This window comes from Letharia lupina, assembly GCF_014066315.1.
Source record: "Letharia lupina isolate WasteWater1 chromosome Unknown contig_4, whole genome shotgun sequence".
Lineage (NCBI taxonomy): Eukaryota > Fungi > Ascomycota > Lecanoromycetes > Lecanorales > Parmeliaceae > Letharia > Letharia lupina.
Window position 1 is genome coordinate 2,211,424 of NW_023502973.1, and position 22,208 is coordinate 2,233,631.

The 22,208-nt window shown below is 44.8% G+C and overlaps 4 protein-coding genes across 4 annotated transcripts; 1 reads left to right on the forward strand and 3 right to left on the reverse strand.

The window, feature by feature from the left end:
* Positions 1 to 11,957: 11,957 nt before the first annotated feature.
* HO133_008144 (uncharacterized protein) lies at positions 11,958 to 13,702 on the reverse strand (the record flags this gene model as incomplete). Its single annotated transcript, XM_037299012.1, has 4 exons — positions 11,958 to 12,372; positions 12,431 to 12,870; positions 12,921 to 13,299; positions 13,353 to 13,702. The coding sequence occupies 4 exons, from the start codon at positions 13,700 to 13,702 to the stop codon at positions 11,958 to 11,960; spliced, it is 1,584 nt and encodes a 527-aa protein (XP_037156348.1).
* Positions 13,703 to 14,817: 1,115 nt separating this feature from the next.
* HO133_008145 (uncharacterized protein) lies at positions 14,818 to 15,671 on the forward strand (the record flags this gene model as incomplete). The annotated part of the gene is made up of 2 exons (XM_037299013.1): positions 14,818 to 15,103; positions 15,160 to 15,671. 2 exons carry the CDS (start codon positions 14,818 to 14,820, stop codon positions 15,669 to 15,671), a joined length of 798 nt encoding a protein of 265 aa, XP_037156349.1.
* Positions 15,672 to 16,121: 450 nt separating this feature from the next.
* HO133_008146 (uncharacterized protein) lies at positions 16,122 to 17,172 on the reverse strand (the record flags this gene model as incomplete). Its single annotated transcript, XM_037299014.1, has 2 exons — positions 16,122 to 17,025; positions 17,165 to 17,172. The coding sequence occupies 2 exons, from the start codon at positions 17,170 to 17,172 to the stop codon at positions 16,122 to 16,124; spliced, it is 912 nt and encodes a 303-aa protein (XP_037156350.1).
* Positions 17,173 to 17,853: 681 nt separating this feature from the next.
* On the reverse strand, positions 17,854 to 22,008 carry HO133_008147 (uncharacterized protein; the record flags this gene model as incomplete). Its single annotated transcript, XM_037299015.1, has 3 exons — positions 17,854 to 19,418; positions 19,471 to 21,910; positions 21,967 to 22,008. 3 exons carry the CDS (start codon positions 22,006 to 22,008, stop codon positions 17,854 to 17,856), a joined length of 4,047 nt encoding a protein of 1,348 aa, XP_037156351.1.
* Positions 22,009 to 22,208: the final 200 nt, after the last annotated feature.

Here is a 22,208-nt window from a genome sequence, read left to right on the forward strand (position 1 = left end):
GGGCTAGAGATCGCTTCAAGAGTTCCGTCTTCAAGCGTTGTAGTGGCTCAGAAATCTGAGCAAAGTACCTGACGTTTCTTCGCAGCCAGTTCGCCATTCCTATGTAGGTTTCGAGTGCCTCCAAGGTGGCGGGGAACTACATTTCCTTGATCGCTGCAACCCTTTCCTCGGTGGTAGTAAGGCCGAACCCATCTACCTTCTATCCTAGAAGCGTGACTGACGGGTATCCAAGGTAGGATTTCTTGGGCTCAAGGGTGATTTTGAGTTTCGCGAAGAGGCGAAAGATCGTTCTCAAGTGCTCGAAATGATCTTCCACGCTTCGAGAAAAGATGACAATATCGTCTATATAGCATCTGGCAAAGTAACGATATAAACGAAAGAAGTCATCCATTTTCCTCTGAACGTAAGGCACTGAGTTCTTGAAACCCATTGCTGCCACGTTGAAGTGCTCTGATCCTCGATGAGATACCATAGTGAATCGTTGCCGGTGATCTTTTTTCACCAAGAAAAGATGAAACTGTCCACTACAATCAACCACACTGATGAAAGTGCATCCTTGAACCACTGTGACTATGTCATCCTGTAGAGGAAGAGGATGATTGTCAGGAACCGTGATCTTATTGAGGCCTCTGATGTCAACAACGACCCTTCCCTTTCGCTCAGGTGTTTTCTCAGGCCCAACGTAGACTGTCTTATAGACCACGAAAACAGGGAAAGCGAAAGGAGTCGGCTCCTCAGACCAGCTCATCTTGCCTTGCGCATGCATCTTATCGAACTTTTCGTCGACAAGCTTGCGGCCTTCTGAAGTTAGGGGATAGACCTTGTTCTCTAACTTCGCCGAGAAAGATTGCCAGTCCGTGGTAATTGGCACCTGCAGCCACTCCGCTTCAGGAAGATCAATAGTGTCGCCAGAGTCTTCCCAGATGCGGGGGTTTTCTTCTAAGATACTCCGCATTATGTCGGCATATTCCTGTTTCCCGTAGATAGTGATTCCATTGGGCAGTCGCGTTTCCAAAGCGGGATCTATAGTTACCTTCCCGATGGCTAACTTTAATATAATAAGGTTGGTGAATTCCTCGAGCATGGGCCCCTTGTCTTCGGATGCCTTGGCTGCCAAAGAGTGATTCTCCACTTAGATCGGGTAACCTTCTTTAGCTTCGTACTCAATCACGGAGCCGATCCTGTGACGGCGAGGTACCACAAGCGGAGTGGCGCTATCATTTCGAATAGAAACAAAGTTGAAATTTGCGTCTATGAGATGTGCATAAAACTTTATTCATCTCTGGTTCGAAAAGGAAGTCCCGGTTAGAAAGTGGGTTCTTGCCTCGCAAAGACACAGCAATGGATCCAGTGGATTTTGGAGGAATGACTTGATGTCGTTCCGATCTCACGATTCGTCGAATTCTCATATTATCTCTAATAGTAGCTTGCACCGGCACAGCGACATTCCCACACTTGGTGAGAATCACTTTCTCCTGTGGAAGATCGATCACTACTCCTTCTGGACCGAGTATGTCCATCCCTATCAGGAGGTTTGCTTTAAGATTATCCACGACATGTATGTCTCGGGTAAACTTAATCATGACAGGCTTTCCTTCCGGAGTTTCACCTTTCATGAAGAAAGAAAGGGTGATCCATTCATCAGTGGAATGCCGGTTTGAGCCAATCCCACGCAAGGTAATCGAAGCTATGTGCTTCTTAGTAGAGAAAGAGGGCACTAGTCTCTTCAAGAAAACTCGATCCCCCATGCTCATTGGGCATCCGGTGTCCAGGCATCCTAATTCCGGCGGAGCTTCCAAAGAAAGACTAAATAGCCCGGTAAGATAATGCCATGACCGGAAGGTCATTCCATTATTCGGATTCGCGGGTGCTGCGAACTCGATCAACTCGAGTTTCTTAGGAACAGACGCCTTTTCTAGTAGCATTTTCTTGGAGGTTTATATTGACTCCTCTAGTAGCAAGTCAAGCATAGGATTCTTCTCCCTGGGAATCTTCCCAGTGTTCTTTGAAGGGGCTATTCGACGACAAGATTTCTCCTTGAGGTAAGCATGTAACTGATTGTTAGACGAAAACTCCTTTTGATATTTTCGGCAAACTAGCGAATCTCCCATCTTACTCGTAATAATATAGTAAGTAATCGAGACGAACCCGACGTCGACTTCCTCGTCCTTATAATCGGATTTCTCATCTTCTGAAGCCTTGTTCTCGTGCGCATCGTGGAAATGATCATCATTACTCGCATAATATACCGAAGAATCCTGCGAGTACGTGGGATCATAGTCTCCATAATAACCCTCAGAAATAAAGCTCTCGTTCCCAAGATCGTGAAAGTATACCTTCTATAAAGGTTAAGGCATAGATATTCCCGCAAATCCTTAATCACCATATCCTTAATTACCGCCATATTATCTAGCTAAGTAGAACAAACGTCCACTACGATTTTAGTAGTTCGTTTAATTCGAATATTATAACTGATTTGGCTAAGCGTTTTTAACTATAATTATAAGTAGCTGCTTAAAAGCCGATAGGGCGTTTCTTAGAGCTTGATTTATTGAAGCCGTAGCCGGAGCCTAAGCCTAAGCCTAAGCCTAAGGCGAAGTCTATGGGAATTGCTATCCGGGCGGCTACATGTAAAAAGATACTTAACCGCCTTGATTCTACTAATAAGGCGTATAAGCTTGAAAAGTATAAGAGGGATACATAGGGAAATTCGGCTGCTACTAATACCTATAGCCTAGATATAACGGCCTTGGCTGATAAGAACGAGTATCATACGCTCGCGGACCTGTCATGAAAGGGCGAGAAGAAAGAAATGGTCGCTTCTGAGCTTCCTAAAACCCACCTTATCGTTCCCTAGATAAAGATCGATCTTTATTAAATCGTTGTTCACGGTCTCAATCCCGATCTCTCTCTCGATCTCGATCTCGAACTTCCTTTCGCACATCCTTATACTGTAATTTCTTTTGCTAATTAAGACGGTGCCACAGCTCCTTCTTATTATTAAGCTTCTTCGTGAATTTATAAAGCGTAGTCTAAGAAGTTAAAGGAGGTATAATAGCTTATAACTCGACTTTTAAGTGATTCCACGCCTAAGTAGCTTAAGCGTGCTTCTCGAAGATTTCTACTTATACGATATACTTAAAGACGCTCTACACGTAGCTTGCAGGATTACGCCTACTGCCAGCGTCACCAAGAGTATAAACTTATCTCATAAGTTAATTCAGGGCCGAGAACATGGATATCTTGAAACGATCTTGTAGTCGAGTAAGCGTTCTTCTTAGTCCTATTTGAAATTACATTATCGCGTTTTTCTTATTTTAGAATAGAGTGTTTAGCTACTAGGATAAGGTAGCTCCTCGAAAATAAGTCGAGAGATTTATATATATAATATCCTCTTCTTTAATTACGACGTAGTCTTTTATACGCCAACAGAAAGAATATACTTCCCGATATATGATTTCTTTGCTGCTGAAAATGATGTTATCAATATTATATAATTCTTCAAGATCTAGATAAAAGAATCCTAGGTCGGAGGCACGGAAACCACCATCAGATCCCTTCGAAGCAGCTTATCCAGAAGGTCCTAGAAGACCCTACGGGCCCATTAAATCTGTGATATTAGATATAGATTATAAGTTCCTTACGATTACTTATATAGCTTATAGCATAATCTATTATATTATCGAATTTACTCTTATAGACGAAGGCGATATTTATTAAGAGCTTCCTTAACCTTGTGGAAGCTAATTTTCGCTAGAATTGGATTTTGGAGCGGTATTTTCTAAGTTGGAAGCTTCTGGCTAATTAAAAGCCGGTCTATTAAGTCCATTACCAGAAAATCCTACACTTATAAAGTTTCGGTATCCTTCATTACCATTTCCCGACATCTTATCGAATATAGCTTAACCTAATAAAAAGAGAATCCTATTCACCAAGTCCGTAGCTGTGTAGGGATCCTGGGGATCCGATATACTTAATTTCCTTAGAGTAGGGTTCACTTTCGATATAGAATCCGAAAGCGATAAGAAGAAAGGTGGGGATTAAGATCGATAAAGAGATCGAGTCCTTCGCGTAAGTGTTATAGATGGTGATAAGGAAAGACTGGTGAATCTTCTTTCTTTGCCTTTGTCGAGCTTGGGAAGAGAAGTTCTATTATTAAGGCGAGAAGATTGAATTATCTTAAGAAAAGGAGAAGGTAACGACTCTAGGAAGGCGTCTATATAATCTCTCGAGTCGGGGCTTAGATTCTTAGAAATAGAGGTATTCTTAGGCTTAAGGCGAGTTGTTTTAGCTTGTTAGATAAGAAAGTAATCAGTATTCATATAGTAACGAACTCCTCGTATAAAGGTGGTAACTACTTTTATTAGAGCACTCGTAGATTCGGAATCGTGATTTTAGGAAAGAGGGTAGGTGAGAGGTTTCTTCGATCGAGTAGTCTTCGAAGGAGAGATCGAGTTAATACTCTAAGATCGATCTTATTAGACGTATAAATCTTAATCATATAGAATATCGGTAGGTGAATTGTAAGTCTATATAATCGATTTGATAATCTAACGATAATTCTCGTTGAGAATCTACTCGTAAAGTTTAGGATTTTTTATTAAGAAAGCTTAAAATTAAAAGGCGAGTGAAATCGTTAAGTCTAATAAAATAGGTTTTCTAACTTCATCGATTATGAATAGTCGTACTCTGTCATGAAAAGGTGTGGAGAGAAAACGAAAAGAAAGATTTGTCGAGAAGGAAGGGAAGTGTTAAGGATGAGAGATAAGTTTTCTTTAAGAGAAGAAAAGTTATTTAAAAAGGTGGGGGGAATTAAGTAGCTCCCGTAGCGGTCCTTCCTTTTAGAAAAAGGTCCTTTCTTTAAGAAAGTAATAGAAGAAAAACTCCTTAGTATAAGAATAGTGTCTCTGGTGCGGAAAATAATGAGGATGGTGGTTAAAGAATATAGAAAAGTCTGGTATTGCTATTAATTATTAGGGATACTGTGTAAGAAGCATATATATACTCCTGAAAAGAAGTTTCACAAAGAAGGGAAAGGTGTTTCTTGATTTTAATTATGATTAAAATAAAATAAAGCTATGAACGTTCTCGAAGAAAGAAAAGAAAGCGACATGCCAAGTCACGCTAGTAAGGTTTCTCACGCTATGTCGGAAACGTAACAAATGTTATTTAATATTTTAAGCTATTCTTTACTATATATTAAAAGTCTTATATTTACTATCTCGATTATAATTAATATTTCTTTAATAATAAGTTAAAGAAATTCTTAAAATTCGAAGATATTACTATTATATATAGTTCTTCTAATACTTTTAAGAGTATAAGAATAATCGAGGTCTATAATAAATTACTAGAAGCGGTATTTCGCAAGAATTCTCTTTATATTAAATTAGAGTAAGATCAACGTCTATTAAAGACTAAAGATTTAATTAATATACGAGTTATTAAGTATCTAAGAATTTCTTCTATTAACATTCTTTTTATATTACTTTAGAAAGCTTCTACTAATATATCTATCTTATATATATTTTTTAAATATAACGTTTCTACTTAGATAGCTTAGTTAGAGAATTCTATTAATTATTCTTAAATTATATAATAATATCTTATTTATTAGATAAATCTTTATAATATAATTAAATAATATTTAAATTAGTAGAAGAAAAATATAACTTCGCGATATAATAAGAGAATTAAGTAAGTTATATATTATATTAATAATTTAATTATATTATATTAGAAGAATATAGAAAAGCTAAAAGCTCGCTAAAGAGATTTATTTCGAATAAGTAGATATAATAAATTTTATAAAAGATTCTTTATACTTATATAACTTAATAGTTAAAAAATTAGATATATATTTTATAATAATTATCTTAAGAAATTCGTTACTTATATAGATTATCTTCTAGATCTTACTACTCTCTTATTATCGTAATAGTAAACTATCTAATATCTTCGCTAAAAGCTTTTCTAGAGATTTATACTTTTTCGAAAGTATATACTTTTCTAATATAAAGGAATCGTCTTTTAATACTAGAATTTAGAGTCTTTAAAGCTTTCTTTTAAAGCTTTCTTTAAAACTTTCTTTAAAGATTTCTTTAGAATTCGAAACTTTCTCGAAAGTTTATAAAATTTCTTAAGAGTTTATACTTTTTTAAAAGTATATATACTTATAAAAGACTTTAATATTCTTACTTTCTATAGTATTTTATAAAAATAATTATAGAAATAGTAATTTTATCTTATTTTAATTTTAAATATAGCTTATTATTATAGCTTTCTTTATATTCTAATAGTCTTTACCCTTACTTATATATAGCTTTATAATCGCTAAAACTTTATTTTATTTATTTCGTAATAATCGAAAGATACTTTCTATAAGATTATTCTTTCTAGCTATATATAGTATAACTCGCTTAACTAAATCTCTAAGATTCTTAGAGATCCTACTTCCTTAGAAATCTATATCCTTCTTCTACCCACACGAATCTAATCACCCTTGTTCTTTTACAGAGGTCTACACCGAAAGTCCTGCACCCGCCAAGACTCTTACGCTCAGACTTCGGATAACGCCTCACCTAAAAGGCTATCTAAATAATACGTCTAAAGTTTTTCGGAATCGCACCTAGCCCTAGCCAGGTTTCGAAGCTTAATACCTCTATCAAGTTAAAAAAAAGTATCTAAAGTCTCATCCATGCGCTGTGAGAAGATATTTCTAGGCTTCCCCTCTATAGGGCCGCTTTCCGAAAGTAGGGTTAGGGCTGCACTAGTGCGGGTGCAGGACTTTCGGTGCAGACCTCTCTACTCGTACAATCCAGAAGTGAGTTCTTTGATAGAGCGAGGACACCAGTAAATCCTTCCACTTAGCCGAATTCCGGTTGAACTATTGGTGTCCTCACTTTATCAAAGAACTCACTTCTGGATTATACGAGTACTTGGTACTGAGAAAATCACACACACACCACCAGAACGAGGGTCGGGGACAAAAGTCTCTGCCGACTTTTGGTGGGGGCTGCGGGAGAAAGTCGGCAGAGACTTTTGTACCCGACCCTCGGACGTAGTACTGAATAGATGAATCTTCTCCCATATCGCATTCTACCACCTTCCTCATCATATTTGAAGCTCCTGTATATCTCGCTTAGCCGATCCTTGGTGTTTTGCCTTAGTGTTTCGAAATGCCTCCTAATCGACGCAGTTAGGGGTTCCCCCCTACTACCGACCTCCCCTTCGATCAGATAGTCCAAGAGGCCTAAGGAGACGTCCTCCCGTGCCTAAGCGATTGCTGAGGATAGCTAGCCGGGCCCTAGCAACAGTCAGCCAAGCGCAGCTACCCCCGCTCCTAGACCTGAAGGCCCTCGTGTCAAAGCCGAGTTACTACCTCACTGCGGTGTCTTCTCAGCTTATCGTAGTGTTATTGTCATGGATAATGCCAGTATACACTGTAATCCTCGTATCGAGAAGGTAATTCGTCAGCATGGTTGCGAGTCCGATATCTGCCTCCCTACTCATCAGATTTCAATCCCATCGAGCTCTCTTTTTACGTTTTTAAGGGAAAGATTTAAAAAAAATTTTTAAAAGAAGGGCCACAAAAAAAAAAAAAATTTGGTGATTATTTAAAAAAAAAAGGAAGGGAGGAGGGGGGGGGATTCAAAAGAAAGGAAAAAAAAAAAAAAAAAAGTAAAGGAAAAAAATAAATAAAAAAGAAAAAAAAAAAAAAAAAAAAAAAAAAAAAAAAAATAAAAAAAAAAAAAAAATATAAAAAAAAAAAAAAAAATAAAAAAAAAAAAAAAAAAAAAAAAAAAAAAAACCCCTTTTCTTTTAAATTAAAAAAAAAAAAAAAAAAAAAAAAAAAAAAAAAAAAAAAAAAAAAAAAAAAAAAAAAAAAAAAAAAAAAAAAAAAAAAAAAAAAAAAAAAAAAAAAAAAAAAAAAAAAAAAAAAAAAAAAAAAAATAAAAAAAAAAATTTTTTAGTGTGTGTGTGTTTTTTTAAAAAAAAAAAAAAAAAAAAAAAAAAAAAAAAAAAAAAAAAAAAAAAAAAAAAAAAAAAAAAAAAAAAAAAAAAAAAAAAAAAAAAAAAAAAAAAAAAAAAAAAAAAAAAAAAAAAAAAAAAAAAAAAAAAAAAAAAAAAAAAAAAAAAAAAAAAAAAAAAAAAAAAAAAAAAAAAAAAAAAAAAAAAAAAAAAAAAAAAAAAAAAAAAAAGGAGGGGGGGGGGGGGGGGGGGGGTTGTTTTTTTTTTTTTTTTTATATTTAGAATTGAACATAAAAAAAAATAAAAAAAGGAATTAAAAAAAAAAAAAAAAAAAAAAAAAAAAAAAAAAAAAAAAAAAAAAAAAAAAAAAAAAAAAAAAAAAAAAAAAAAAAAAAAAAAAAAAAAAAAGAGAGGGAGAGAAAAAGAAATGGAAAAATTAAAAAAAAAAAAAAAAAAAAAAAAAAAAAAAAAAAAAAAAAAAAAAAAAAAAAAAAAAAAAAAAAATATTATTTAAATTTTTTTTTTTTTTAAATAAAAACGGGTCAACGGCTATGGTTTCAACGTCCCGGAAACCTCCTTTGATCCTGCCGTCGACAAACCTGTTCTTGAGACTCTCGTTCTCGAAGGTCATCCTATTGCCGGTGTCAAACGATATCCTGAGGATTAATTTGACCGGCTTATGGCCCTGAAGCATCTGACCATTAGCAACGGCTCACGCATGCAATCTGTCTGGCAACACCAAGGTATCGAAGGACTTCTTTTCTCACATTACTCCATTATACAGCTTCACCTAGCGTAAGATTTATCTTACAAACTCCCATCACAAAGCCTTCACTATGCGTTACGGTGGCACTCTTCAATTCCTGGATCTCAGTATACGCATGAACCATCTGGAAGACGGGGCTGCTCAGCGATCGGAAGAATCGTCTTACAACCATGGTCGGAGCGCTACCGGTACTCAAAGCTTTAAACCTGAGTCACTGGTATGATTGCGCCAGACTAATTGAGAAGATGCCTCGAAGTCTCACAGTGCTCAGTCTAGACGGCGGCGGTAGTGTTGATGGAAGCTTTCCCAGTACTGTACAGGATGAGTCACTGGGCCACGCTCTGAGGGGATTGCCTGATCGATGCCCACAGCTGGCTCATGTGCGTCTCAACATGTTGCGACGAGTTGTTGATAAACATGTCATGGGTCGCTGTGGGACGCTCTCGATCCATAACCATGCTGCATTGGAATATCAGTCATCGAAAATCAAAGACGTTTTGGTCACAGGCTGTGTTGCTCGGGGATGTAACGAAACTGCACTTATGGACCCAAAGTTGACGGATAAAATCCTGATATGGTGGTGCAGGTTTCCTTCTTTTCCCATTCCCAAGATCGACCTCAACCACCCTTGGGAACGCCACTATGCGGATCAAGAGTCGGTCCTAGGCTTGAAATAGTCTCGGGATCATACCTAGCCCTCAAGGACTGCTTCTAGCTGCAAAGGTGACTTTGCAGGAGGGCCACGGTACGCTTTACTTCAGCGCGGGCATGAGGAAGCTGCATATTGGCAGATGATTTGGGGTTGAACCTATCTTGTAGCTTAGGCGGTGTACCAATCACGCATACTTGAGGGGTTGAGTATAATCCGGTTTTCGCACTCATTCACCTCGCAATCCGAAAGTCCACTTCCTGCGGCGACTGGGGATTTCCCTTCTCAATCCTCGACATGTTCTACACCAGCAACTCATGCACGACCAGGGACTGAGTACCAAACAATGACTTCCAAAACTGACGTCGCCCTCCCTCATCGTCAGCGATCTATCTGCTCGACTTGGTCCTTACCGCACCTCGTTCCGCTGGTGCAAAAGTTGCGTGCTTGTTACTACTCCACATCGGGGTACATCGTATCCTGCCGGACTTACATGATCTGAAACACATCCAAGGTGCAGGATCTCGCATCGGGCACGCAGCATCGATCTGGCATATTTTCCGGACCTTGCTCATGGCGCTTGGGGCCCCACAGATACCTCTGTCAGAGTCATCATTGGCGCCATATTTAGGGATGCTCACTGCTACTAATCTCGAGCTTCGCATGATCATCGAGGCCGTTTTCACCCTCCCCCCACGAAAAGAATCTGAGACTTGGCATTGGTTGCATGATCGAGCTGTCAAACTTGCATAATTGACGTCATTTCTCCACAATTGCTGTCAAACTTGCATTATCGATCGAATTAATTCTCCAAATACTCCAAATTCTCCATCGGCCCCACATGGCGGAGAATTATTTCGGGCATTTTATTTGGAGCGGGGATGATCGAGGGGGCCCAAGTGCAGCCCAGGCATTGAAAAGATATGCATGTCGTCGGTTGTGGAGACGTCAATTCCCAGCTCTCGCGGAGTCAGAAACGTGTCTTTTTTGGCGGTGATAGCAACTTGGAGCAACGACGCATTTGATGTGGGGAAGATTTCCCGCTCCGGCAACTGCACATGTAGCGGATGATATGCCTGTAGCCATTCACAGCAAGAGCTGCAGATTGATAAGAGTCCGTCGCTCCTCCAGCCAACCGATAATGGCATTGGATACACGAACTACACCTCCAACATCCGCCATCAGCAGAACATGATCGAGCAGGCGATTTGCGCCTCTCAACCTGAGACATATCATCAACCGGCACCCTACTCAAGCTCCTTCCCACCAACGCATTCGTCGATTTCCCCACCAAGCTCAGCAGCGGCGGCCACGGCTCATCCCTCACCACGACGAATAGATCCTGCACCTGAGGCACACTGTGTGCGGTACCTGAGAGAAATTACTTGACGGACTGACCAACCAACCTGAACATATCGACTCGCGCGCATGCAATATGGCAAGTAAGTAACATACTTCACGCACTCGTAACACTCGACCAGCCCCATTTCCCCTGTCGCACGCACACGGCACCGGTAGTCTAGCCTCGACCGCTTCCCACACATTCGTACCATGCGCCAGGCTGCGCGTCCCCGTTGTAGACTTGAAGTTTGCCGTCAGCTCTGCCAAAAAATAAATAAACATCAGGTCAGCACGCGAGACCCATCCATCCATCCGTCCATCTCTTTCCCTACCTTGGAAACACAGTGAAAGGGGAGAGCAACACCTATATGCGGATCCGGCGCATGTCCGAAGCTTCGTCTCGAGCCTTTCCCGCCCGATGGAGCCGCAGGAGTGAGTGAGTGAGTGAGTGGACGGGCGCTGAGGTGGCGATGTGGCAGGCTACGTGCCGCGGCGGCGGTGACGGTGCGTCTCCTTGAGACCCCCATCCTTCGGGATGAATGGATAATGATGGGATTGACGTTAAGAAACAGTTCACGGAAATTCTATCCTTCCGAGATATCACGGATATTATTGAACGTCGGGCGGTTTCGAGGTGGATGTGCTCGTGGAGGGCAGGCGGTCGTTGTTGTTGCGTCTCGAAAGCTGACCCGCGGGCCTCTTGTGCGATCATCAGGGGAAGAGAGAGCTCCTTCGAGATAAGACTGAGATCATCCTATGGTTTTTTCGGCGCACAGGGAAATGGGTAAGGTCCGACGGCATCGATTTCCAAAACGAGGGTTTGTATCGTTGTTGTCACTCGCATCGCCTCGGTAAGGCGTCTTTCTTCGTGGCCATTGCATCATCATCATCATCATCATCATCATCATCATCATCATGGGAGGAGCAAATACCCATAAAATAGACCTGCTCATGGTGCGGGAACGCCGGTCTCGTGGGCAAATGACCCATCAATAACAGGCAGGTATCCTTGCATGAATAATGCGTTGTGTTCGTGGGAAGCAAAGTAGTTTGAAACCATATCAACTCCTACTAACAAGGAAATCTGACGCCAATAGATTTTTACATCGAAAAACAGGACCAAGGCCGATGTGCGTTTTATCACATCGGAATTGCCTCCACACGGCACATATCTTACCGACCGTTACATTTTTTGACCACTTTTGCCACACCAACCGCGCCACTATGCACCTACAACTCATCATGCTCACTGCCGTCATCCGCACCATCCGAATCGGTGACGGCGGTCTTCACAGCCTCAGCGGCGTCACTTGCCGCGCTCTTCGCCGTCTCGGTTGCCGCCCTTGCTGCCTCACCCATACCTTCAGCCAAAGGAGCCTCAGTATCATCGCCTGTCTCATTCTTGCCCTCAAATGCATCCACCTTGTATTTGCCATTCTCCTTGATAAATTCGGCTAGATCTTCGATGGTGCGAGAACCGGAGTAGGTGATCGGTTCCTCCTTGCCACCAGCGGGGAAGAGTTTGATGGTTGGGAAACCTTGGATCTCGTCGGGGACATCGTTGGCTGTGGCGTCAACTTTGGCGATGGTGACTTGGGCGCTGGCGGGGTACATGGCGGCAAGTTCTTCATACTTGGGGGCCAAGCTATAGAAAAATGATTAGACTCTAAACGTCTGAAGCATGCCATCAAAGGTACTCTTACGCTTTGCAGTGACCGCACCAGGGGGCGTAGAACTCGAGAAGAACATCGTTGTCGTTGTCCAAAATGATCTCCTTGTAGTTGTTGGCCACGACGACCTGAACAGGGCCCTCTTGCTTCTCTGGAACAGGCTCGGACTTGACGCTGGGGTCGACCTTGCCATCAACGAAGTTCTGGACGAATGCGCCAACATCGTCATGTGTAAGCTTCTTGTCCTGGTCATAGGGAAACTTCTGGTTCTTGAGGGTCTCCTGAATAGCAAAGGCGGGCCATTTGCCGTCTTCGAGGTTCAGGTTACCAGCGTGTGCACCGAAAGACTTGGCGTCAATGGTGGCGAAGCTGATGACCCCCTTGTGCTTTTGTGCGAGAGGCTTGAGCTCAGCGGCCAGTTCAGCGCGCTCCTCTGGGGTTTCCGCGAATATGTAGGCTAGTGGGATGCCAGCCTAGGCATGTGTTAGCATGGCTCAATCTTCGGCTGTGTAGGCGAACATACCGCCATGTAGCCAGCATATGTCTCAGGACCAACTTCGCCTACCAACGGCATGGCTGAAGTCTTGGTGAATTTAGTGATGGCTTCCTCGTCAAACTTCTGCTCAAAAATGTCCTTGCCCTCGTCAAACGATTTGTAGAGAACAACAGATGGGAATTTGACACCCTCGGCTTCGGCCAACTTGGCGTCATTAGAGGCTCCAAAGAGGTGATCGTCTCTCATGGTCTCGGCGACTTCGCTGAAAGTGGTATTCGAGGTCTTGTCGCCAGCTTCAAAGAAAGCGACCACCACGACCTGGTCTGCGGTTTTGAATTCCTCGAATGTTTCTGGTGTGAGGACTGATACTGCAGGGAGGGCTTGCTTGGTCATGTAGGAGATGATACTAGATATAGCGGTTAGCGTGGAAGCCCTGAAAATTGGCAGCATACTACTTACGCAGGCGCCTTTCTTTGCCCTGAGTAGGAGCTCACGTTGTCCGGGCCTCGGAAGACCTTGACAGTTGGGTAGCCTTCAACGCCATATTCTTTACATAAGTCGGCTTCTTCTGTGCAGTCAACCTTGACCAAGGCAATGTCCTTCTCTTTGAGTGTCGTTGCGGCTTCCTCATATTCTGGGGCCAATGCTTTGCAGTGGCCACACCATGGTGCGAAAAACTCTGCTAAAACAAGGTCATGGCTCTTGACGAAGTCTGTAAATGTATCTTTCTTGAGGTCATGGACGTCAGAAGCTGATGCTACCGCAGCAGCTCCTACAAGCCCGAGAGCTACGCTCTTGAAGTTCCTCATGATTATTGAATGTTTTTAAAATGAAAGTGATGCCTTGTGTTGCAGGCTTGAATGAAGTGGTGTGTTTGTATTTTGAGGAGAGAAGAGGACAGAGATAGAGAGATGTTGTCGATGTGTCCCTATGGATTCGTAAGGTTTCAAAAGGGCCATCTGGCAACTAAAGTAGACTTCGCCGCAGGACCCTAACACTAAGCACGTGACATTTTGTATACGAGCGTCGCGAAATTAAGTTTAAGTCCTCTCGTCAATTTCGAGAGACTCGGACGTCATTGCTGAGCACTATTGCTTTTCCATCTCAACAATGTCACTTTTACTCATGGTCGTGATACATGGAGCGTTTAAGTCGTTGTCTGCAAGTACGCTGATGAGCAAGTGCTATGCTGTTACGGTGGCATATTATCAGCCTTCCAGTCTGCCGGGTTATACGTCTTTTCAGTATGCTTTTGCAGCCTGATCGATGCCGACGAGGCTGTGGACCTTCGATCATTCAGCTTAAAGTCTGAGGCTTTCTCCGCATCATAAGTGAGGTCATTGACCTGCTGATACGGGGCAGCCAATCTGCTCCTGCAGTCCGGCAGCAGACGAGTTCTGACACTCTGAGTAATTCAAACGCCTCCATGGGCATCTGTGCAATCCCGATCGTTCTATGCACGATCTGTCAAAAGCTTCTGGCTAAAGCTTGCCACAAAGAGTTACCCTGGATCGGGCAGATTTGCTGCGGGCTGGGTTATGTGTTGATTGTACTCGCCATTCTTGTCTGCAGTCCGTTCGTCTACAATCTCCTCCCAATACTATTGTGCCCACTTCTCTGCTCCTCAGCGGGACGACAACGGTTCAAACTGATTTACAAGAATGCTGCAGTGGTGCCATTCAAGATCCTCTGGTTTTATCATCTACGTTGCAAACGGCAGGCTCAAGAGATAGCTTTTGAGAGGGAAAAGCCCCGCCCTCTTCCTCTACAGCTCAGACGCCGACTCAGCCAGGCGCCGTATTGTGCAGAAACTCAATTAGGCGCTTCGTTTTTCACTAAACTACCGTTCGAAATACGACTCAAGATTTACAAAGAGGTCATTGTCGGCGATGGCTCACATGTCCATGTTGTGGTGCACAGCACAATGAGGAATCCGGATGGAGTGTTGGACGCACGCGCCAATGCCAGTGCCATGAGGGCTGGCAAGATTCGTGGCTACCACTGTGATCATGCTTTTGACAGAGTTGTCTCCAGTGCCCCTGCTTGGCATCTCGTTGATGTGGCTGAAGCAGAGGTTGTGTACGCGGGGTACAATGTGATTGCGCGAACGCATTTCTCCAACAGCTTCCCCAAAAATCGTGGCTGGGGCCCCGTGACTCTTGTCAAATGCTGTAAGCAAATGTACTTAGAAGCCATCGATCTATTATATAGTAAGCGTCGCAGCCTTCCGTCTAGGGTCTTAGATGCGAGGAGCTAATATCTCCAGGTCTGCAAATTTTCTCATTTGCGTCACTGACACCGCCACCGTTCTTCATGCAGAGCGTACTTCCCCATCGTCTTGCGCAAATCAGAAGCATTCAACTATGCTACAACCAAATCACCATGTCCAGTCCGTGTCCGAGCGGCGGAAATGATCGACGCGCTGCTCTACACGCACACCGAATGCAGAAATGTGCCGCTTGTAATCTACTTACTTGGTCCAAATTGATCAAGCAGACTTTGAAAGGATTGCGTACAATCGAGGCTTTCATCTACCTTGGAAGTACGTTTACGATGCCCACACCCGATGCTCCATGGATAACCCGCCTTCTTGAAATGCAGTGTGGATCGAACGGATTGCGAGAACTCAAAATCAACGTTTTGCCAGGTCCTTGGATGAATGTGACAGCTCATCCAGACGGTTTCCTTGCAAACGCTGCTCGGTTGGATTTGCTGCTACAAAGCATGATCAAGAAGGGTGCTGAGAAACATAGGCATAGAAAGCAAGACATCACCTAAGGCACGGCAATGTATGCCTAACACCTGGACAGCTACCTTGTCTCCGCTTAGGTCTGCCACAGCGTGCTTTCAGTCCTGACATTCTTGTACAGCAAGTAGGAATAAATGTGCCCGAAGAACAGACGCAAGCGGCTGGGTCCTCTTAGATCCTTGCACTGGATATTTCTAGAGCAAAGATCTTTCAAAGATCATGGAGTTGCCCTCCTTTCCACAGGCTTTACAGCTCGGACGCCTTTCAAGTACAGAAACCATAAGCTATATCCACCTTAAACTTGTCAATTTTGGAGCTGTTCGGGTGTCAAAAATCATTGATAGTGGGGCCCGATTCCGAAATCTATCGCGCTCTATTCCAATCGACGCGAATTATACTCTCTAGATCCTGAACCTCCTTTTCAAAAATGATCCCAATCTTTGCTCTGGTCCACAATCCGGTTATCTTCATCAATATCTTTATTTGAACATGAATCCTTCCCCAAGCGGGACTCCGTCTACAGCAATCTCGATAATCACTTCCGTGAACCTCCTCTGCTGTAACAAATACCCAGGAATCTGTCCTACGCTCAGGATGACCCACTGGTACTCCAAGGATGGTGTTCTGACCGCAGGAGCCCGAGGATGACCCAGGAATCCAATCGTTGTGTCTTCATCGTCTGGAGAAATCTGGAATCCGACCACTCGATCAGTGCTTGGAAACTGGGCAATATATTCCAAAGTCGCAAAAATGGCGACGAAGACTTCCGTGATACCAAGCATTTCCCCAACCTGGGTCACCGATACTGTCAGATGCTGGTCGTTCAATGGATTTCTGACGTCCAATTTGCTCAAGTCTTGCGTAAATTCCACCGTGGCGTTGCGAATGGACATCTTTTCTGACCGCGCTGTGAGGCCCAGAGTATCATTGCTTCCAGCAATACTTAATTGCCTCCCCTTCATCCAAATTCTGCACATCAGGATCCCGTCCCAGTACGCACCGATCACGAGGTCCCGGAAACTCTGGTGGCTGATCATCCACCTTATTCCTTTCCATACACCCCACAACAGATACCGCGCCTCTATCCCTTGCCCTGGCGCCATAGTCATAGGCACGACTACGACCTCGGGATAGCCAGGATCCGTGTAATCTCGAGGGCGAATTGACTCCGTGAAGTTTTCGAGTGCTAGCTCCATCATGGCGTTGGCTGCGTTCATGAGGCATGATGTAGCCGAGAGCCTTGCTTGCCCCTGTCGGTAATCGGTAGTGAAGCGGGGGTCTATGTCTCCCAATCTTGCCGCGTTGGTGAGATTATAGTGGAAGCCGGTTTGGTTGATCCCATCGGATGGCGGGACGACAGCCGCAGCAATGGTCGCGGCAAAGCTGAAAAGTATTGACAAGATCATGACCTACCTAGTCTGACTATTGATTCCTAGTATATAGCAGGGATGACTCTAACAGCTCGTCAAAGGGGGTTTTGGATCGGCGAAGGGGAGTGTTTCACATTTTGCGCGCAAAACACCGCCTCATTGCGCTTGTATGTGTACAAGCGACTGACAGAGCCGACTGACAGCGGGTCGGATATCGCAGTTGTCAGTTACGATACTTAAGATGGAAGATCCCGTGCGAAAGAGTTGCAGATCTTCGATTTCGATGGCTCAGATTTGCGAGCGAGCGCTCTACTTTGGAATGAGGCGCCCGCACACCACTTCAAGGAGTCGAAACTTGTCCAGAATTTGTTTCTGTCAAAAAACACCTGTCAATGTCATCTTTGGAGCACTGGCGAATCATTGCTTCCGCCCAATTTTCATTCGAGAGGTGCAGCCGTACTCTCACATGTGCCCGGAGACGTTCAACGTTGCGGAATGTCAGCAGGGTTATGGTGTTGTTTGAGAAGGGTATTCGGTATGATAAGCAAGGGAAGGGGGAAAGAAGCGGACAGGGTGCCAATCATCATGGTCAAACGAGCGTAGGAATGACTGATGCGAAGGATGTGCTTCTGCGTGACTTGGTGGTTTGCTTGTTTGAGTAATCGGTAAGCAGAGCGAGCGACATTTGATATTTGAGATATAGCGCCCACCGTTGTCATCTTTCGAGAAAGACCGAGATTATATAAAACAGGTACCTTTCAATTTCAGGCCGTAAATCCAAACGAGAGGGACAAATTGCATCAAAGTTTTCAACGGCGCACACAAATCCCCTCCCTTCCCACTACGCCGTCTCCTGTGCCTCCATCCTCTGCGCCACACTCCCTTTCCTCCACGTCGCGCGCTCATCCTTCTTCGTGACAGCCTTGCTCTCCCCCCCAACCTTCCCCCACCCGCCACCCCCAGGCGTACACACCACGATCCTCTCCCCCTTCTCCATCGCCGCCGTGTTCTTGCCCCCGAGATTGATCCACCGATCCTCCCACTCCTCCCTATCGGCGCCACGTCCCCCCTTTCGCACATGCCGCACCCAGTAGTTGATGCCGCAGGCGGCGTCCTCGCCGCCGGACAGCCCGTACGGGTGGTACACGCGCCGCTCGCTGAGGATGCTGACTTGGACCGGGATGCGGAATTCGATGTCGCGGACGACGCCGTCGCCGCCGCGGTGCTGGCCCTTGCCGCCGCTGCCGGCGCGCAGGCTGAATTGCCGCAGCGTGACCGGGTAGCGGCGCTCGAAGACTTCGGCGTCGGTGATGCGCGTGTTGGTCATGTGCGTGTGCACGCCGTTGGTGCCGTGCCAGGTGGGACCGGCGCCGGAGCCGCCGGCGATGGTCTCGTAGTAGCCGAAGCCTTTGGTCGGGGAGGACGAGGTGGAGAGGTTGCCGCCGAAGCCGAAGGTGAGGTTGTTGCAGTCGCCTTGGGAGGCGGCGCAGGCGGTGAAGGCGAGCAGGATGACGTCGGTGACGCGCTGGGATGTGAGGACGTTGCCGCCCACGACGGCAGCTTTGTCGGAGGGCGAGAGGAACGATTTCTTTGGTATGAGCACTTTGATTGGTTTGAGGCAGCCTTGGTTCAGCGGGATGTCGTCTTCGATCAGACTACGGAGACAGTAGATTATGGCGGAGTAGGTGACTGCTTCGGGGGCGTTGGTGTTGCCGTAGACTTCTGGGCCGGTGCCAGCGAAGTCGAAGATTGCTTCGCCTTTTCCGGGGTCGATGGTGATCTTAAGTTTGATTGGGCTACCGTCGTCCATGTAGTCGGTAGCTGTCAGATCCTGGCCTTCGAATCTCTTGCTAACGTCCTTGAGGAGATTGCGAACGCTTAGCTCAGCATTATCTTGGATGTTACGCATGTAGAACTGGACGACTTCCTCTCCATAGTCTTCTATCAGTGCGCTGATCAGGTTGATACCTTTCTGGTTGGCGGCGATCTGCGCTTTTAGATCGTTGAGGTTATCCGCCAGGCATCGTGTTCCGCTGCAATCTGGATATTGTGCTGGCTCATCGTAGAGTAACTCGGTTATCCTTTTTTCGTTGAATTTGCCCTCGGATACAAGCTTTTCTGACTTGATGGCCGCTCCTTCTTGGAACAGTTCTCGAGAGTGTGGAGGCATTGAACCGGGCAGTATACCGCCAATATCTGCATGATGAGCTCGAGATGCGACGTAGAAGATGATGTCCTCGCCATTGAAAGCTGGAGTGACGACTGTGATATCTGGTAAATGAGTACCGCCAAATTCTGGGTGGTTCGACACGATAACATCTCCCTGCTTCAGCTTGCCTTTCCATATTTCTGCTTGGGTCGTGACACAGGTCGACATGCTTCCGAGATGGACGGGTAGATGAGGCGCTGCAGTACGTTAGATAAAGGGCAGTGATACTGCATTAAAGAAGGTTCTTACCGTTCGCAACAAGGCCACCTGTAGAGTCGAACAAAGCACACGAGTAATCCAGTCTTTCCTTGACATTGGTACTGACACTAGTCTTCTGTAACGCCCGACCCATCTGTTCCGCAATAGCCATGAAACGATGGGCAAAGATACTTAGCATAACGGGATCAACTTCTTTGGCATTGACTGTCTTATTTTGACCTTCTGTTTTTCCAATGTCAATCACGACGTGTGTTTCAATGACCAAGGCAGTCGCTCCAGGTGTAACGACAATGGTTTGAGTACCATCAGCCAGTATTGCGGGCCCTTGAACTCGATCGCCCATGTCAAGATCTTCAAGTTTGTAGATTGGAGTTTCTTGACGTCCTCCTTCGAAGTAGACCTTGGATACACCGTATCGTTTTCCTTCGCCCAAATCCTTCGGTTTTATGTCCTTCAGCTGCATGTCGACTGTCCTCTCCAATCCCTCGAAGCTCTTACCGATGCCTCTGGCGCGAACATCGTCCACTATGATGTCACGATCCGGTAGCGTAAAACCAAATTCCTGTTCGTGCTGCTTGACGAATGCCTTCCCAAACGCCCAGTCATTGCCACCGAAGTCTTTCTTTGCCTCCTCTTCACTGGGTTTCACTATCATTAGAGCGGACTCCGTGCCTCTGTATCTCATATTTAGGTACTCCTCGAAGACTATGCTGTCATCAGAGAAGCCTTGGTCTCGAAGTTTTGCGGTTGATTTCTCTTTCAAGTCGTGCATCGTCTTCTTCAGTTCGTCCACCACCTCTCCTTCATCAGACCAAGTCTTAGAGTCTGGTACCTGGCTCTCATCTACAACATCCGCCAACGCCATCCCATAGGCGGATAGCACTGAGGAGTACCGATGGACAAGAATTTGCTTGATGCCAAGACTTTCGGCAATCGCAACTGCATGCTGACCACCTGCACCTCCAAAGGTAGCCAGTCGATGTTGCGAAGTATCGTATCCTTTAGCTTCGGTCAGCGACCTGATTGGCCTAGTCATCGTCTCATTAGCTATTTTAATGAACCCATAAGCGACTTCGTCCGGACTCATCTCCTTTTCCTTGTCGTTTCCAGCAATCTCTTTGTTAATGTCTTCAGTCAATTTTTTGAAGAGCTTCTCGCTGGCAATCGCTTCTAGGCCTTGATCTTCTGTCTTTCCAAAGATCTTAGGAAAGAAGTCAGGTAGGAGGCGACCCAAGAAGAGGTTGGCATCGGTGACAGTAAGTGGACCTCCCTTTCGATAGCATGCAGGCCCGGGATGTGCTCCTGCAGACTCTGGACCCACCACAAATAGGCCGTTACGGAAGAACAGTCGAGATCCACCACCTGCAGCAACGGTGTTGATGTCGAGCTGCGGTGATTGGATGGTCACACCGGCTGTTGTAGTCTCGAAGACATGCTCATACCTTCCGGAACCATACCGGCTGACGTCTGTGCTAGTACCTCCCATGTCAAATCCAATGACAGGTGTCCTGGTATTTGAGTCGTAAGAAGTCAGTGCGTAACCTACTACTCCACCCGCTGGACCAGACAAGATTGCTCGTAGGCCAGAGAAAAGATCGACATCAACGAGACCTCCATCCGATTGCATGAACTCGCAGCGTGCTCCCTTAGCACCGCTTTCCTTCTTTACACTTTCTGTGCCTAGGCCACCTTCAAAGCCCGCTTGAAAGCCTGCAATATACTTTTTGATCGCTGGCGTCAGATACGCATCAGCACATGCAGAGGTAGCTCGTGGAACAAGCTTGATCATCGGCATCAATTCGTGGCTCAAGCTGACATGTTCAAAGCCGATCTCTTTGGCCACTTGCCCAACCATCGCCTCATGATCGGGAAAGGTATATCCATGGACAAGGCAAACAGCAATGCTGCGGAAGCCATCATCATAGAGCTTTTGTAGTTGTGATTTGATTGTGTCTTTGGACGGTCTCTTAAGTATCCGGACAGCCTCTCCTGACAGCCCTCGTACGAGACCCTCCTCAGCGGTCGAGTCATCGGTCTTAGTGATGTGCCTCTCCGGGTCTTCTGCGTAATCCTCAAGTGTAACCCTTTCATCAATCTCGACTACCTGTTCGTAAAGGACTTCGGGTTTCCGAATAGCCAGATCAAAGATTTTTGGTCTTGATTGGTTACCGATCTCGAGGCAGTCCTTGAAACCTTTGGTGACGACCATGGCAATCCTTTCACCTTTTCGTTCCAGTAACGCGTTGGTGGCTACAGTAGTACCCATACGGATGCTTTCAATCTTTGACGTGTCCAAAGGCTCCCCCCTAGGTACTTCCTTTCCAGTGAAGTTGGACAGCATACGCCTGATACCCTCGAGAGGGGCATCATCGTAATTGGACGGGTCTTCCGAAAGGAGTTTGATCACTATGTCATCTTCCATTTTTCCACTCCCGGGGTTTCCCACGCAATCGGTGAATGTACCTCCTCTCTGTCTAGCATTAGTATGATTGTATTGCTGAGTAGTCGATGCGCAATGCAGCTTACATCTATTGCTATGCGGATACCACGGTCTCGAGTGACAGCCATCTTGTTTTATGAGAAGAAGAAATTTACAAGAAGAAGAAGGTCCGCGGAAGGAGATATAGGAGTGATAAAACAGGAGTATTGCAGCAGGGGATGCTGGATGAGAAAGGATTTTCGAATTTTCGAATTTCACGTGTACAATGTCAGTAGCCTTGGTAGGAGACTCAGTAGAAATTAGGGAGAATGGAATCGATATTTACTTG